A 15,703-nucleotide genomic window follows, 5' to 3' on the forward strand; every position below is an offset into this window, starting at 1 on the left:
GTCGGTGGCGTTGTCTTACCACATGGAGTTTCTCCAGCTCATATATATATATAGATAGATAGATAGATAGAGATAGATAGAGAGAGAGATATAGACAGATAGATAGACAGATAGAGAGATAGACAGATATAATGTATATACACACACACACACACACACACACACATATATATATATATATATATATATATATATATATATATATATATATATATATTACACACACACACACATATATATATTACACACAGTCATATACATAATATATAAATACACACACACACACATACAGTATCTGTCTATCGAATTTCCGTTAAAGACGTAGCACATACAGTTCAGCTCGTGGCCTTTGGTTCCTTCTTCCTCGCATAAAAAAAAAAAAAATACGGATTCTCTTTTGATCCAGTCGTACACACAGCCGGTCATATCCTTCAAATCCTATTTTTGACTAAAACTTAGAGAGAGAGAGAGAGAGAGAGAGAGAGAGAGAAACGTCAGTCCAACACAACCCGCTACAATCCCCATCCCAACAACCATCCCTCTCACACACGGCACTGCAATCTATCCTGAACACTACTGTCCTCCCCTTGCCCTGCTAGCCTCTCCACTTGTGCATGTCCTTTTGCTCAACCTCTTGCACACCAAGTCATAAACCCAGGAAGCTAGAGGCACCAATAAACTCGCCTCAGTCGTCCTCAAGAGAGTTCATATACTTCCTCTTTTTCGCGGCAAAGGGGGAACTCGTCCGTGCCCCCCGCCCCCCATCCAGGAACTTGGTAATTGCCTTTCCACTGGGCCTCGTCAACTTGTGGCTTTGCGTGCAACAAACTTCCTGAACAAGACTAATTAAGTACGACGCTGCTGCCCCTTATCTTCCCTCCTGTGCCACGTACGACCCTCCTCTTCCTACGACCCTCCTCTTCCTACGACCCCCATGCTTATACGACCCTCCTGTTCATACGACCCCCCTGTTCTTACTAACCCATTTGCTCCCGAAACCCAGTTTACAGTTAGCGCAACTCTGGCGCCATAAGCCCATTTGCCTTTCATACCTTATTGACAGCACAAGGCCTCTCGGTTCACGACTACCACTTTCTATCACTGAACATTCCCTCCTCGCACGACTTCTTAACAACAGGTCGTCATCAATCACATGAGCTCTATAATGATGGCGTCAGGTGGGGGAGATAAACCACCTCCTGAACTGTGATGCGTGTGACTGACGGAAGACAAGGCAATTTTAGTCGATGAAAACTGAAATCTGCGAAATGAATGACAGAATATACTTCCAAACAATACTCTTGCCTTCCTTAACTGCATCATGAAAGCTTTACTTTCATTCAAAACTATGAAACTACCAGAAAAGTTTAATATAATTTTATGAATATCAGCGTCTAGATGAAAACAATACATATGATAAATTTTAAAGGACAATTAACTGTTGTGTTACCAAGATCAGGGACAGGTGACAAACAGGGATAATTGTGTCCTACTGCACAGGAGATACAAAAAGGATGCTGCAAGTAACGCAAAGTTTAACCGGACAAAAATAACTATCACATTGGGCTACCGAAGCAGCGAGTGAAAATGATCGGTGTGGATATACAGAGCTTTGAACTCCATGTCCTATTGCAGAATCACGGAACTTAAATCACAAAACTCCTATTGAAAAAAAAAAAAATATCTGGGTACCCACCAGGAACGTCCGGAAAGCTGCACCCACTTTACCCACACATGGAAAGTGTGGAATATGTGGGTGTTTTTCTTCCACCTGAACAATTATTTAACGACACTGATATCCAGACAGAGCAGGGACGGAATTATTGAAGGGCACATGAATTATCAAATCGTTTATGAATTATTCTAGTGTACAAAATATATCCGAGAAGCATGTGGCAAAATTGTCCTAAATCCTCCCCCTCCTCCGCATCATCATCATCATCATCACTATCATTATTATCAACATCATCATCATCATCATCATCAATGTGGTAAAATCGTCCTAATTATCATCATCATAATCATCAATGTCAAAATCGTCCAAAATATCAGTTATCATCCTTATCCTCTTCTTCCTCCTCCTCATCATTGTCCTTATCCTCCTCCTCCTCCTCCTCCTCCTCATCATCATCATCATCATCATCATCATCATTCTTTCCCCCTACCTACGACTGGGGATGGAAACCTGAACCGTGCATCATCATCATCATCATCATCACCCAATCCCTTTCTCCCCAGTTAAGGCTGTGGACTGAAACCTCGCAAATTTCCCCTCTCAATACCTCAATTCCGCGCACGCTCCCGATAAGGTTAGCATGGCACTGGAATACCTCTTATCTGACCCACATGGCTCACGACCTTTATCTTTAACCAGAGCCTATCCTTATCACCAGCGGCCCTTACCACACCTCATTTCAAACCCTCAATCCAGCATTTCTTCTTTACTATTTTTTTACATCCTGCCATTAACCCCTTCAATTCCAGGACCCGTTTTCTGCTTAATACTGCTATTACCTGGTGCATATAGTATACTTCAGGAGAGACTATTTTGAAATGAAGGGGATAGATATAAGCTTCAATGACTCGTTCACAGCTAAAAGTCCTCCCTAAATTAAAGTCCTTTGGAGACTGTATGAAATATAAACATCACACTGACGGGATTAACAATCTGATTTTAGTTAGGGAATAAATCCCTATACCACACACACACACACACACACACACACACATACACACTCCACATCCATACCTGCGCCACCCCCATCACAAAATCCAAAACCCCTCCCTGTACACACAACCAACTTATAATGATTTTCAAGCAGACAGAAAACTTAAACCCCATCACATAATATTTTGTTGTACGACCACTTCCACTTCTGCTGATATATTTTTGGTTTTACTCTTTGATTTAGTCTCGTATTAATTTTATTTTACATATACAAAACACAGATGATACACAGGACGCACCGAAAGTAAGGAAAAATGCAGGATACGTTAACGTGGAGAGAAAAGGAGCAGACAGCAGAGATAAGCAGTGTATGACAGAAGGGTGGAAGCAGATATTCAACATTCAGCAGACTCAGCAGACACCGACACGAACACAAGCTCAAAATTCAACACGCAACCTTACGATCAATTCTCTGCGTAAACAAGATTTTTTTTACCACGACGAACAAGACACGAGGGAAGACTTTGCACCCTCCCTCCCTTGTCTTTCCTGGGATAAAAATCTTAGCTACGAGAGGAACCTAGTCGTAAGTCTGTAAATGCGGGTTCAGCAAGCTATTTTTTCTGCACTCAGGGGGTCTCACAGCAGCGTTGGGTGCAGAGCTAAGAGGAAAAAGGCGGCAGAGAGAGAGAGAGAGAGAGAGAGAGAGAGAGAGAGAGAGAGAGAGAGAGAGAGAGAGAGAGAGAGAGAGAGAGAGAATCCTTACACGGGAAAAAAAAAAAAAAAAAAAAAGATACACTCTGCATCACAGAAGCAAACACACGTACAAAGAAAACACGCCAGAAAAGACATACATAAACGCCATGCCACGCAAACCACAAAAAAAACAAAAACAAACACAAACATTAAAACAGTCAAAAGGCCCCTCAAAGGAGTGCGGGAGAAAGAGCAGTGGGGTAAGAGTGCGTGAAATAGTGTGTGCAAAGAGTGAGCATGTGTGGCAAATAAAGGCAAGAAGGCAAAAAAAAGGTGCGTGGGGTACAGTATGCACGGCCGAAACGGTGCGTGGGGTGCGAAAAATGCGTGTTTTGAAAAAGGTGCGTTGTGGTCAAAAACGTGTACGAACGTGAGTGTGGTCAGAGCAATACGTGTGGCCAAAGAAGTGTATGTGACAGAAAAGGTGCGTTACGATGTATATAATTTGAATGTGCGCACGGGGAGAGAAGTTTGTGTGCTAAAGAAGTGCGTTGTAGCCAGAAAGGTAGGTCTGACCATACAGGTGCGTTGAGATCAAAACCGTGTACCTGACAGAGGTGCGTGTGAAAATTGTGTGCATGAGAGGTGCGTGTGTCAAAGAAATGCGTGAGAGGTATGTACGCGTGGTATGAACACCGTGTGGCCAAAAAAGGTGCACTGTGACCATAAACTTGCTGTCGCCAGAAAGGTGCACGTGGCAGAAAGGTGTAACGTGACCAAAGACGTGCGTGACACCGAGAGATATGCAACTTAAATGAAAGAGGTGCGTTCTGCTCGTATGGGGAGGTGCGTCATAATCAGGAGTGCTTGTGACCGGAGAGACACCTCAGACAAACAGACAGGTGCATTAGACAGTGAAGTGCCTGTCAGTGAGGTACATATGCTGAAAAGCGCGCGTGTTAGAAAGGTACGTAAGACTGTGAGGTGCATGTGGCAGAGAAGAGTAGAGAGGTGCGTAATACAGTGAGCTGCATGTGAGAAAGAGGTGCATGTGGGAAGAGTGCGTGGTAAGGAATGTATATGGTAAGGTAGAGTGCGGTACCTCGGCGGTCGTTGGAATCGAGTGCGGTCTGCAGCACGGTGACGCCCGGAACCACGATCGCGGGAAGGGTGCGGCTCCTCACCAGGGGCGGCCTCGACACCACCACGCCGCCCTCCTTCACAGAGCTGCAGGTAAGGAGAGAAACAAGACTTTAGATGCAGTACTTCAATCACCATCATCATCATCAACATCATCATCATTTTCCTCACAGCTGGGCTAGATACGAAACAAGACATTATACAGTACTTCAAATCATCATCATTTTTTTCCACAGCCATGATATATACGCAGCAAATTAAATGATATTACTCCCCCTCCCTTTCAAACGTAAAAACAAACATTAGGTATGGTATTCTACACATTTAAAATAGTGGTATAATTCCCTTCCTTTACCAAACTAGGGACAGAGCATTACATCAGGCACAGGCACCCTACTTACACACATGAAAGAATATACAAGAATAAATATAAGTATACACAAACCTCCATCTTTCAATGGGCCACAGATGAGAGAAAAACGGGTTATCAGTCAGTCGTCAGTATATCAATGAATAAATAAATAATAAAAACATTCATAAATTACAAACCATCTTCTCTGCCCCGTCATACGTATCCGGCTTCCAAGCATCACAGAAGAGAGTAAAAAATATTAGGTGTTATTACCAAACTTACTATGGCGTGTGTGCAATAATACGAAACAAAAAGCTAAAACAACTACTTCATATAACACTCATACTTTTGACACCTAATCATAGTCTACCATCGTCTTATCTTCGTTTGCCTGGGGTGAGGCGGTGACAAGCTGCGAGAGAGTTATGATACTATGACACGTAAAGTTAATAGATGGAGAGTCCTCATTTCCTACAACACAGTAATACAGTAATTACCAAGCCTTTACCACACAGTACGCCACTCCTTACTTCACCGCACCGTTATTACATTTACGTTTTACCCCTAATTTCTCAGGTGCAAAAATAATAAATGCTGCTCTCCTTTTGTTACCTAGAGACTGAAAACAAGAAAGAGGGTGTAAAGTGACTACTGTGTGTAGTATTCTGTGGGTCTGTTTGGGTGTTTCCTTACCAGTTAAGCTACGCAGTTACGTTTACAAAAGCTATTCTTTCGTGTTTTGGAATTTACTGTATAACACTTACTAACTTGAGAACTGTTTCAAGACGTTAGATTTTTTTTTTTCAGACGATGAATAGAGGAAGGAAAAACAAACAAGAAAATCCATACACCAGATTACAGGCATCTTCCGTTCTTTGAAAAAAAAAAAAAAAAAAAAAAACCGTTATCTTCTTTAACACAAGCAATCACACTCGCATATCAAGATTACATCCTTAACTACCACCAGACTACTTGACTACTTACAGTACATACACCCAGGCTACAAAAGTGTGGCTATGAGACTACATCATGACTACTAGCAAACTCCATACTTACACTGTGGCTACAAATCTACCTCCATACCTACCACGAACTACCTTTCTACACTCAGGCTCCTCGAACTACCAAACTACCTCTCTAATTACTACCAGACTACCCCCCTTAATAGCCAGAGTGAGAGGGCTACAACGAGTCTTCCCCGTCTCCTGAGGCTACCCGGGCAAGTTTGGATATAGTGGCCAATGTGGCAAGTCTAGCGGATGATTACCAATATCGACGGGTGTAGCAGACCTAGCGATTACTCTGTGTGTGTGTGTGTGTGTGTGTGTGTGTGTGTGTGTGTGTGCAGCACGTCAGTTTTCTATGTTATTACTGGAATTCCATGTCAACAATGAAAAGTTTTGTATGACATGCAACACAAAAATAAGATGAACAAAAAGAAAGAAAAAAAAAAAACTTAAGAAGAGGTTTCGAAAGCAACCCAAGCTCATGAGAATACGGTGGCCTGGAGAGGAGAGAAGTGAACAAGTCTACTCTCTCCAATATCATCAATAGCGGCAATCAAGGAACGGGGAAGATATGGGATGTCCCGGGAGAGGCAAAGGGGAGAGAAAACGGGGGAGGGGGCGGGAGAGGGACCGAAATGGGCAACTTTAGGATGTCCAGTATACGCACAAATACTGGTAGGAATGGGGAACTTTAGGATGCGTGTAGGAGAAGTGGGTCAGCGTGGGGGACTGCAGAATGAATATAAAACTGACCCTAGACTGACTGGGAGAAAAGGGTGGGATAGAAAAAGGGCTTTAGAATGTATATAAAAATGCTTCCGTACTGGCTACACAGAAAGAAAATGAGGGGTGGGTTTGAATGGGGAACTTCAGAATTTGTATAAAAATTGGCTTTGGACTGGCTGCGGGCGTGACGGAAAAACTGCTTTTGGATATTAGGAGGGGATCGATATGCTTGCCAAGTAAGGGAGTGAATGAAGACGCTCAAAAACATACAGGCACACGCAAGCATGCATACATACTCAGGCACGGATGTAATTACTTACACACACATACACACACACACACACAAAGGAGAGGAGCCACGTCACAACACGTCACAGACACACAGGAGGAAGCGGACGGGCCTCTGATGAAACGAGCTGGGCAAGACCCGTGAATTAAGCTCTGAAAAAATAGCGTCCCTCTCAGTTCCCTCCCTACCCTACCCCAGACCCCCAAACCTCACCCCTCATTCCTCCCCATAACCATTCCTCCCCACCCCTCACCATCTCCCATTCCCTCGTTCCTTACAGCCCCACGTACTTCTCACTCCCCTCTCCCCTGCGCCCCAATTCACGTCCTTTGCCTCCCTGGGTCTCGGTTCACAAACTTCAGATCATTTCCTTCTCGTATCTCCGAACCGATTTTTCAAGAACTAGAAACAAGGGAAGCTTCTGCATTCTTTTCTTTGTCTTTCCAACATGACATACGGTTACGACGGTAAATTCATCGTTAATCTGTTCATGGCTCCCAGTCCTGGGGAAGGGAAGGGAAGGGAAGGGAAGGGAAGGGAAGGGAAGGGAAGGGAAGGGATGGGGAGGCGAGGGGAGGGGAGGCCAGAGTAAGATCACAGCAGAAAATGGGCAATATCGTGACAGCGCTATAAAGATCTGGAATAAAAGCAACATCAGACGTACTGCAAATATAGTTATGTGAGGTTTATGCCGCCATTTGTTGCATGTATGAGAACTACTTGGCCTCAGGGAATGGACAATGAATTCTATGTCGACAGATAAATAAAAAGGACATTCAGCTACGGGGTACTCAATAATCAAAATACCATACCCACGCCTAGCCGATATTATTATTATTATTATTATTATTATTATTATTATTATTATTATTATTATCATTATTATTATTTTTAGCTACATCACTGATTTTGACCCCTGACCTTCATGTCACACCACGAATTCTGACCTTGACCCCTGACCTTCACCTGCCACACCACGAATTCTGACCTTGACCCCTGACCCTCACCTTTGATCTACCTTCCCTATAATCTCATCACCTCTTCCTACTCCTCCACAAAATGTATGTGCCATGTTTAATACGGATCGAGAAGAACTCATGAGATAATGATGCTCTGAACTTTAACCTTTACCTGTACCATTGATTTTTCATTGATCTGTACCAAAATCATACCTTTTCATCCCTGGTCCACATGCAATATATGTGCTAAGTTTGATCGAAATCGGAACAGGCAATCATGAGATAATATGATAAAACTGACACGCAAATACATACACAGAAACAGACTCGATTAAAACAGGTACATCTTCAGTGTCGCCAACATTGCAACAACAACAATAGCATTAACATCACCACCAACACTAGCATTACCACCACAATAACCCATCACCACCACCACTACCACCATCACCACCACCACCACCACCAACAACAACAACAATAACAACATACAGGAGGCATTGATAAATAAAACGACTCTGATTGACCATGCGAAAGTAACGACGTCATCGAGATCAAAAAAAATTTTCAACTCTCTCTCTCTCTCTCTCTCTCTCTCTCTCTCTCTCAGACTAAATGATTGGGGGCAAGGGTGGCAGTACGGTACGGTACGGTACGGAATTACGGTACGACATTTCTTTTTTAAGTACGGTACGATACGAAATTACGTTAATTTTCCCGTACCTTTTCCGTACCCAATCCGTACTTATTTATTCAAATGTGACTCTCCAATGTCCAGAATAATCCAGACGATAAATATTGACTTTTAGATAGGGTAACCTAATTACTTCCATGGCGAATGTTCTATTTTAAGATATAATCTTATATTTTAGCGTGTGTGTGTGTGTGTGTGTGTGTGTGTGTGTGTGTGTGTGTGTGTGTGTGTGTGTGTGTGTGTGTGTGTGTTACAGTATGTATATATATATATATATATATATATATATATATATATATATATGTATATATATATATATATATAATCTACGGACTTATGTTTATGAATGTGAATACAAGTTCATTTTAAAAGATCAGTGAATGATAGTAACGAAGTTTTTTGTTCATACGGATGTGAAAGCTTAAGTCCATTCATTAAAACGACCAAAAATCGTTACTGCTAACCTCTGTAACTTGAAAACTACTAGATTAAGTTAATATCTCAACCATTTGGAAATAGTCAACCAGAGAGTATTTTTGGAAATTTACGATTTATTTCCTTTTGCCTGATGCAAATTATAAGTTAGAAGGTAATATTTTAGGGCCAAGCTATAATGAACATAAAACAGTGTTCACTTTTAAATGGGAGGCATGTAAGTACTTACGAGAAACGTATGGTAATGGTTATTATATACAGTGTATTCGTGTCATTTGAAATTTATTTTGCTGCACATATCTCGTATATTCATTGCCCACTGCAGGCCTACAGAGTTATGTGATTATAGATTTGTTTATACAATAGTATATAAATAATGATTTGGATTAAGTATTTATTATATGGCTGCCTGCATCATTGCTACTTGTTTATCTTTATGATAGTTTAAGCACACAATTTTTCAATGAAAATTCTAGTACAATCCATGTCAGTAATCTTTATTTTTAATTAATCCCACTGCCATATGAATGTAAATCAAATGTTAGGTCAATTACCACACACACACACACACACACCTTAATAGAACGGCAAAAAACACAAATATAAGTGAGTACTGAAACCGGACAAGGAACTGCTTGCAAAGATAATTTATATTATCGATTCGTTTTCACAGACACGGAATGGAAGAGGTACGAAATTAGGTACGAAATTACGGTACGAAATTTACTCTTATCGTACCAGTACGGTACGGTTCTTTAGGTATGGTACAAAATTACAGTACGATATTTTTAAACTATCGGAATTACGATATTTTCTCGTACCGTACAGTACTGCCACTCTTGGGTGAGAGAGAGAGAGAGAGAGAGAGAGAGAGAGAGGGGGGGGGGAAGGGGCAGACACAGGGCCAGGAAATTGGTTGATGACAAGGGGAAGATTGCCTGACGAACTGAGGGCGGGGGGGGGGGGGCAGAGGGGAAAAAATGTCAGGGCAGGGGGAAGGGGATGGAGAAGGAGAAAGGGAAGAAGGTGAGAGAAGTGGGAGGGGGGAGGGAGGAAGGGGATAAACAGGAGGAGAGAGGCAGGGGACAAGGACTGACAGGAGGAGGAGGAGGGGGAGGAGGAGGAATACTACGGAAGGGAATGAGGAAATTGGTGAAGACGCGAAAATCGCAATGGAAAATAAAAAGTGCTGAGAGAGAGAGAGAGAGAGAGAGAGAGAGAGAGAGAGAGAGAGAGAGAGAGGGGGGAGGAAACCGGGATTACTAGGGAAGGATAACAGAAGTCGGGAGGGGAAAGATAGGAAGAATGACAAGTCGGGAGGTGGAGTCGGGCAAAGGCATCTCGAAATGATCGGATCTTGAATTTGGCTCTCTCTTGTATTTTGTTTTTCTCTTGGAAGGAACAATAATTGCGGGCTTGTGGCCTTTGGTTCCTTCTTCCTCGCATAAAAAAAAAAAAGGAAAATGGTTAGAAAGCAGTCAGTATGGGATTCATATCTAGCAGTTTTGTCGGGGATGGAAAAGAAGAGGAGTCGGGAGTCGGGAAGATGTCGGGGTCGGGGAGATGTCGGGGCCGGGGAGATGTCGGGGTCGGGGAGATGTCGGAGTCAGGGAGATGTCGGAGTCAGGGAGATGTCGGGACTCGCGAAGAAGTCGGGAAGATGTCGGGCGTCAAGGAGGTGTCGGAAGTCGGGAAGATGTCGGTGGGTGTCGGGTGTGGTCGGGTGTATCTCCTTGGCGACCACAAAGGCCCGCCCAGGATGCTGTCTGCCGGGCCTCCTCTAATTACACTAACTGCATTTTCACACGTCTCTCTCTAACACAAGGGGGAGAAATGTGAGCTAGCTTTCATCTGGCTTTGAAAAATAGTGATAGATTTACTTTCGAGTTGAGACATAGAAAGCTAACTTTAATCAATCAATATACAGCCAGGCGACTTCATACATTCGGGGTTAGCCAGAAACAAATCGCCTCCAAGACCTCCTTTCCTCCGACAACAGGCTGCCCTCCCTCCAACTCCCACCACCTTTATTCATAACCCTCTTCATATCTCCACCTCATCCTCGGTCTCCCTCTCCCCTCTCCCCTATCACTCCCTCGCATACACTCTCCTAGTCAATCTCTCTTTCTCCATTTACTTCCTTGACAATAAGGCAATAAAAAAAAAAACGAAATTCCAGCCTACTAGCAAAGTCTCTCCACCACACACACACACACACACACACACACACACACACACCTTTTCCCATTCCACTCACCCACGCCTTAATCCAATCTCTCTCTCTCTCTCTCTCTCTCTCTCTCTCTCTCTCTCTCTCTCACACACACACACACACACACACACACACACCTTTTCCCATTCCACTCACCCACGCCTTAATCCAATCTCTCTCTCTCTCTCTCTCTCACACACACACACACACACACACACACACACACACACACATAACAGAACCGCTCAACCTTGGCATCCCCGTTGACTGATTAGGAAAATAATAATAAAAAAAAAAACTATTGTTAATGACGATCCCGGCGGAATTCCCGAAAAATGTACAAAAAATAATAATCAGAAAAAGAGGAAATTAGAATTCCTGTGAAAGAGAGAGAGAGAGAGAGAGAGAGAGAGAGAGAGAGAGAGAGAGAGAGGAGGCAGCTTTATTTCAGTCAGAGAATAGGTAAAAAAAAAAAAAAAAAAAAGAGGAGGAGGAGGAGGAGGAGAAGGAGGACCACGTTAATGATGATGATGATGATGATACATGGAAAAGAAAAGGGAGGGGGGGAGGAATGAGAAAGTGAATTAGAAGAGAATGAGGAGTCAAAGAGGCAGTGAGGAGAATCAGGAATCGAAAGAAACAGAAAAAATAAATGATAATGGAATAATTACGACACAGAATAAATATAATTAGAATAAAAATTGAAGAACAAAGCGAGAACAGGATGAGACAATGAAGCCATAAAAAATATCTCGTGCAAAGCGAACAAGGAAGAAAGGAGGAGGACGAAGGAAGGAGAAAGAGAGAAACTGGAAAAGGAAGGGAAAGCGAGAAAGGAAGGTAGATCATGAAAGGTAGATAGGAAGACAGAGAGAAGAGGAAGAAGGAAGAGAAAATGAAGACAGGAAGAGCACAGAGGAAGAAGGAAGTGAAGAAGAAGGGAGATGAAACGAGAGTGAGAGAAGGCAAGTCCAAAGGAAGAGAGGATAAGATGGCAGAAAGGGAATGGGAAAAAGGGAAAAAGAGAATAAAGAAAAACAGGGGGAGGAAGAAAATACAGAAGAAAGAAATAAGAAAGAGAAGGTAGGAGGAAAAGAATATAAAGAGGCAGAGAAAGGAAGAAGAGGAAAGAAGAAAGAGGAAGAGGGAAAGAGGAGGGGGGGAAAAACGAAGGAAGAGAGAGAGAGAGAAATATGAAAGAAGGGAGGAAGACGAAGGAGGAACGGGAAGATGGAGGAGAGGCAAGAGAAAATAATAATTAATAAAAAATGGAAAAACGAGGAATGGAAAGCGGAGAAGGCGGAATGGAAAAGGCAGGGGGAAGAGAGGAGGAAGAGGGAGGAGAAGAGGAAGGAGGAGGAGAAGAGGAAGGAGGAGGAGAAGAGGAAGAAGGAGAAGAAGAGGAAGAGGGAGAAGAGGAAGAGGGATGAGAAGAGGAAGACGGAGGAGACGAGGCTGAGGATGAAAAGAAAGACATAAACGGAGCCGTAAAATTTCTCACATGAGGAAATTGAAAGAGGCGATGATTAGGGAAGGGGGATAAAACGTGAGAAGATTTGGGAAGAGACGTAGGAGGAGGAAGAGAGGGGAGAGAGGATGGCAGAGGAAGTGGAGAGGGAGGAGGAGAAGAAGAGGAGAAAAGAGGATGATAGGGAGGTATGGATAGAGAGATGATGTGGACGGGGAAAGAGTGAAGGAAGAAAAAAGGGAGGGTGATGGAAGAAGAAGAAGAAGAAGAGGAAGAAGACGAAGAAGGAGAGAGAGAAAGAGAGAGAGAGAGAGAGAGAAACATAACCACGGGTCTACAGGAACGGTAATTCAGCAAAACACTGTACAATTAGGACGAAAACATTAGCAATTACGCCTCATAAAGCAACAAGATTAGGTACGTAAAATTCTGAAATAAAATACGAAGGCATACAAACGTCAACGAAAAAAGTAAAAAGAAAATGGACGAAAATATTTAAAAGTTAAAGAAGGAAATATAAATCATGGAAGAAGCGAACGAGTAATAATGGGAAGTATGTGAACAAAATGTGTGCCAATTTTGAGAAGAAAGGAAGATGAAAACACACACAAAAAAGGTGAGAGAGAGAAAGAGAGAGAGAGAGAGAGAGAGAGAGAGAGAGAGAGAGAGAGAGAGAGAGAGGGAGAGAAGCACCCATCTCTTGAAACAATAGGAGACGAGAAAAAATAAGAGAAGTGGGGGAAGCACAAGACAGAACAAAAGTGAATGGAGGGAGAGGAGAAACGTGGATAAAAATAAGAAGGAGAGGAGAAGGAGAGCACAGAAGAGCACAGGAAGAGGAAGAGAGAGGTGTTGGATATGACAGGGAGAATAACACTCTGAAGAAAGAAGGGAGGAGGAGGAGGAGGAGGAGGAGGAGAAGGAGGAGGGAGGGAGGGAGGGAGGGAGGGAGGGAGGGAGGGAGGGAGGGAAGGAAGGAAGGAAAGAAAACGAAAGAAAGAAAAGGAAAGAAAAGACAGTCTGAGCAAATACATTTTCCCCATAGTGTGGAAACCCTAAAAATTAATGAAAAAAAAATCAACATAAATATAAGTGAAACAGTAAAAATAATATACAAGGAAAGTAATAAAAAAATAAGGAAAAGGAACAGTACTGAAGAACGAAAGAGTAAAAATGAAGGTGATGACAGAGGGAGAGAGAGTAATTAAAAGAGGGGAGAGAGGAGAGAAGTGGAATAAGTAGAGAAAAAAGGAAGGAAAGAAAGAACACAAGTGCAATATCAAGACTGAAATGAGGAAAAAAAAATGCTTAAAATACAAATATGTAATAAAAGAGAAGCAAAAGACTGAAGGGTAGAAGTGCGATGAGAAAAATGAATAACAGATAAATATACAGACAGACAGACAGGCAGATAGATGGACAGAAATACGGACAGAAGACTAGATAGATCGATAGCTACAGAAGGACATAGATATAGATAGAGAGGGATATGAATGATAGAATAACGAGAATGTAGTACACGTGCCACATAACTATCACCACCATCACCATCATCATCATCAACCACCACACACCATCACCACCATCATCATCATCATCAACCACCACGCATCATCACCATCATCATCATCGATTTTCCAAACACGCTAAATGCAAGGAGGAACATTTATAGCGTGCAACAACTGAGCCAAACAGTTGATCACGGGCCGAATTTTTATCAGTCACTCCCCCTATGCTGCCATTTCTCCTCTGACGGACACACACACACACACACACACACACACACACACACACACACACACACACACACACACAAAAGACGTCCTTGGGTTGAAGGGGCTAAGAACCTTCGTAACACCTCCTCCTTAACGATTTATTGCTCGTATTTCACCCTGCTACTTTCTTGTCTCCATTTAACACCAACGCTCTAAGTATCAATAACATAAGAAGTGGATATTAAAGTGAACCGTGACACCTTAAACTGCTATGGAAGAGGCGCTAAAAGTCTCCAATGGCAACGAGCAAGTGGCCCTAAATCTTTCACTTTTATCCCTCCTATACTGATCGGCTGGTTCGGCTTCATTACAACTCCACTGCAAAATGACACTATGTAACAATTTCCTCATATGCGTTTAAGCAGTTTAGACCTATAATGAATGTACGTTTAAAGTCTGCTTTGAAGATTCATAATTTCACATTGTATTGAATTTTCATACAACATAATATTCAGCCCCTTTCACACTGACGTTCAGAATAAAACCCAAAATATTTACAAATTCTGTAAGGCCATCACTAATTCTATAACCAGGGTGACAATACTCCACTGCCATATTTCGCTCAACTGCTTTGGGTGTTGTATTTTTCTCGATGGTGATTCAGTAACTGACAAACCACACATTAATGGCGAAGAAATACGATGTGAAGCAAAAGCTGGAGCCTCACAAAGCATAAGTTGAAGCCTAGCAAACTTGCTGAAGCCTCACGAACCCAGCCAAGCCTCACAAAACCAACCAGACCTTTATGAATCAACCGAGGACTCACAATCTCACCGAAGTCTGAAAAACCTGTCAAAGCTTTACGAACCAACGAAGCTTCATGAACCCACCATACCCTCGAGTCACCTGAAGCCTCGCAAACCAGTGAAGCATCTGACACGACGTTCTTTCAGTCGCCCCACCGAGTCGCGTGGAACCAAATATAAGTGCATAATTAGGGAGGACATAATGAACGGCCCAGGGAAGAAACTCTGCTCAAACTTGGCCAGGTAATTAGAGCGAGTTAGTGGTGCTGAGAGTCTGCTTAATGGTTATTTGGCCTTCAGTACCGACACTCGTTAGGGAAAATGGGACATAGGAGGGGGGGCAGGGAAGGGGGCGGGGGGAGAGGGTAGGGAGGCAGGGAAGAGGGCGGGGGAGAGGTTAGGGGGGCAGGGAAGGGGACGGGGGGAGAGGGTAGGAGGGAAGGGAAGGGGTCGGGGGGAAAGGGTAGAAGGGCGGGGAAAGGGTAGAAGGGGCAGGGAAGGGGTCGGGGGGAAAGGGTAGGAAGCAGGGAAGGGGT

At 43.0% G+C, this 15,703-nt stretch overlaps 1 protein-coding gene across 1 annotated transcript in view; it reads right to left on the minus strand.

Annotated features, from left to right (window-relative positions):
• Positions 1 to 15,703, minus strand: part of wake (ankyrin repeat and fibronectin type III domain containing protein wide awake) — a 569,524-nt gene that overhangs the window by 346,331 nt on the left and 207,490 nt on the right. The window contains exon 2 of the mRNA XM_080271688.1: positions 4,462 to 4,591. Within this exon, the coding sequence (XP_080127814.1) occupies positions 4,462 to 4,591 (130 nt within the window). The remainder of the gene's footprint in view (positions 1 to 4,461; positions 4,592 to 15,703) is intronic.

The sequence above is a fragment of the Coenobita brevimanus genome, chromosome 47, assembly GCF_032717465.1.
Source record: "Coenobita brevimanus isolate Jiangsu-jjx chromosome 47, ASM3271746v2, whole genome shotgun sequence".
NCBI classification, from domain to species: Eukaryota; Metazoa; Arthropoda; class Malacostraca; order Decapoda; family Coenobitidae; genus Coenobita; species Coenobita brevimanus.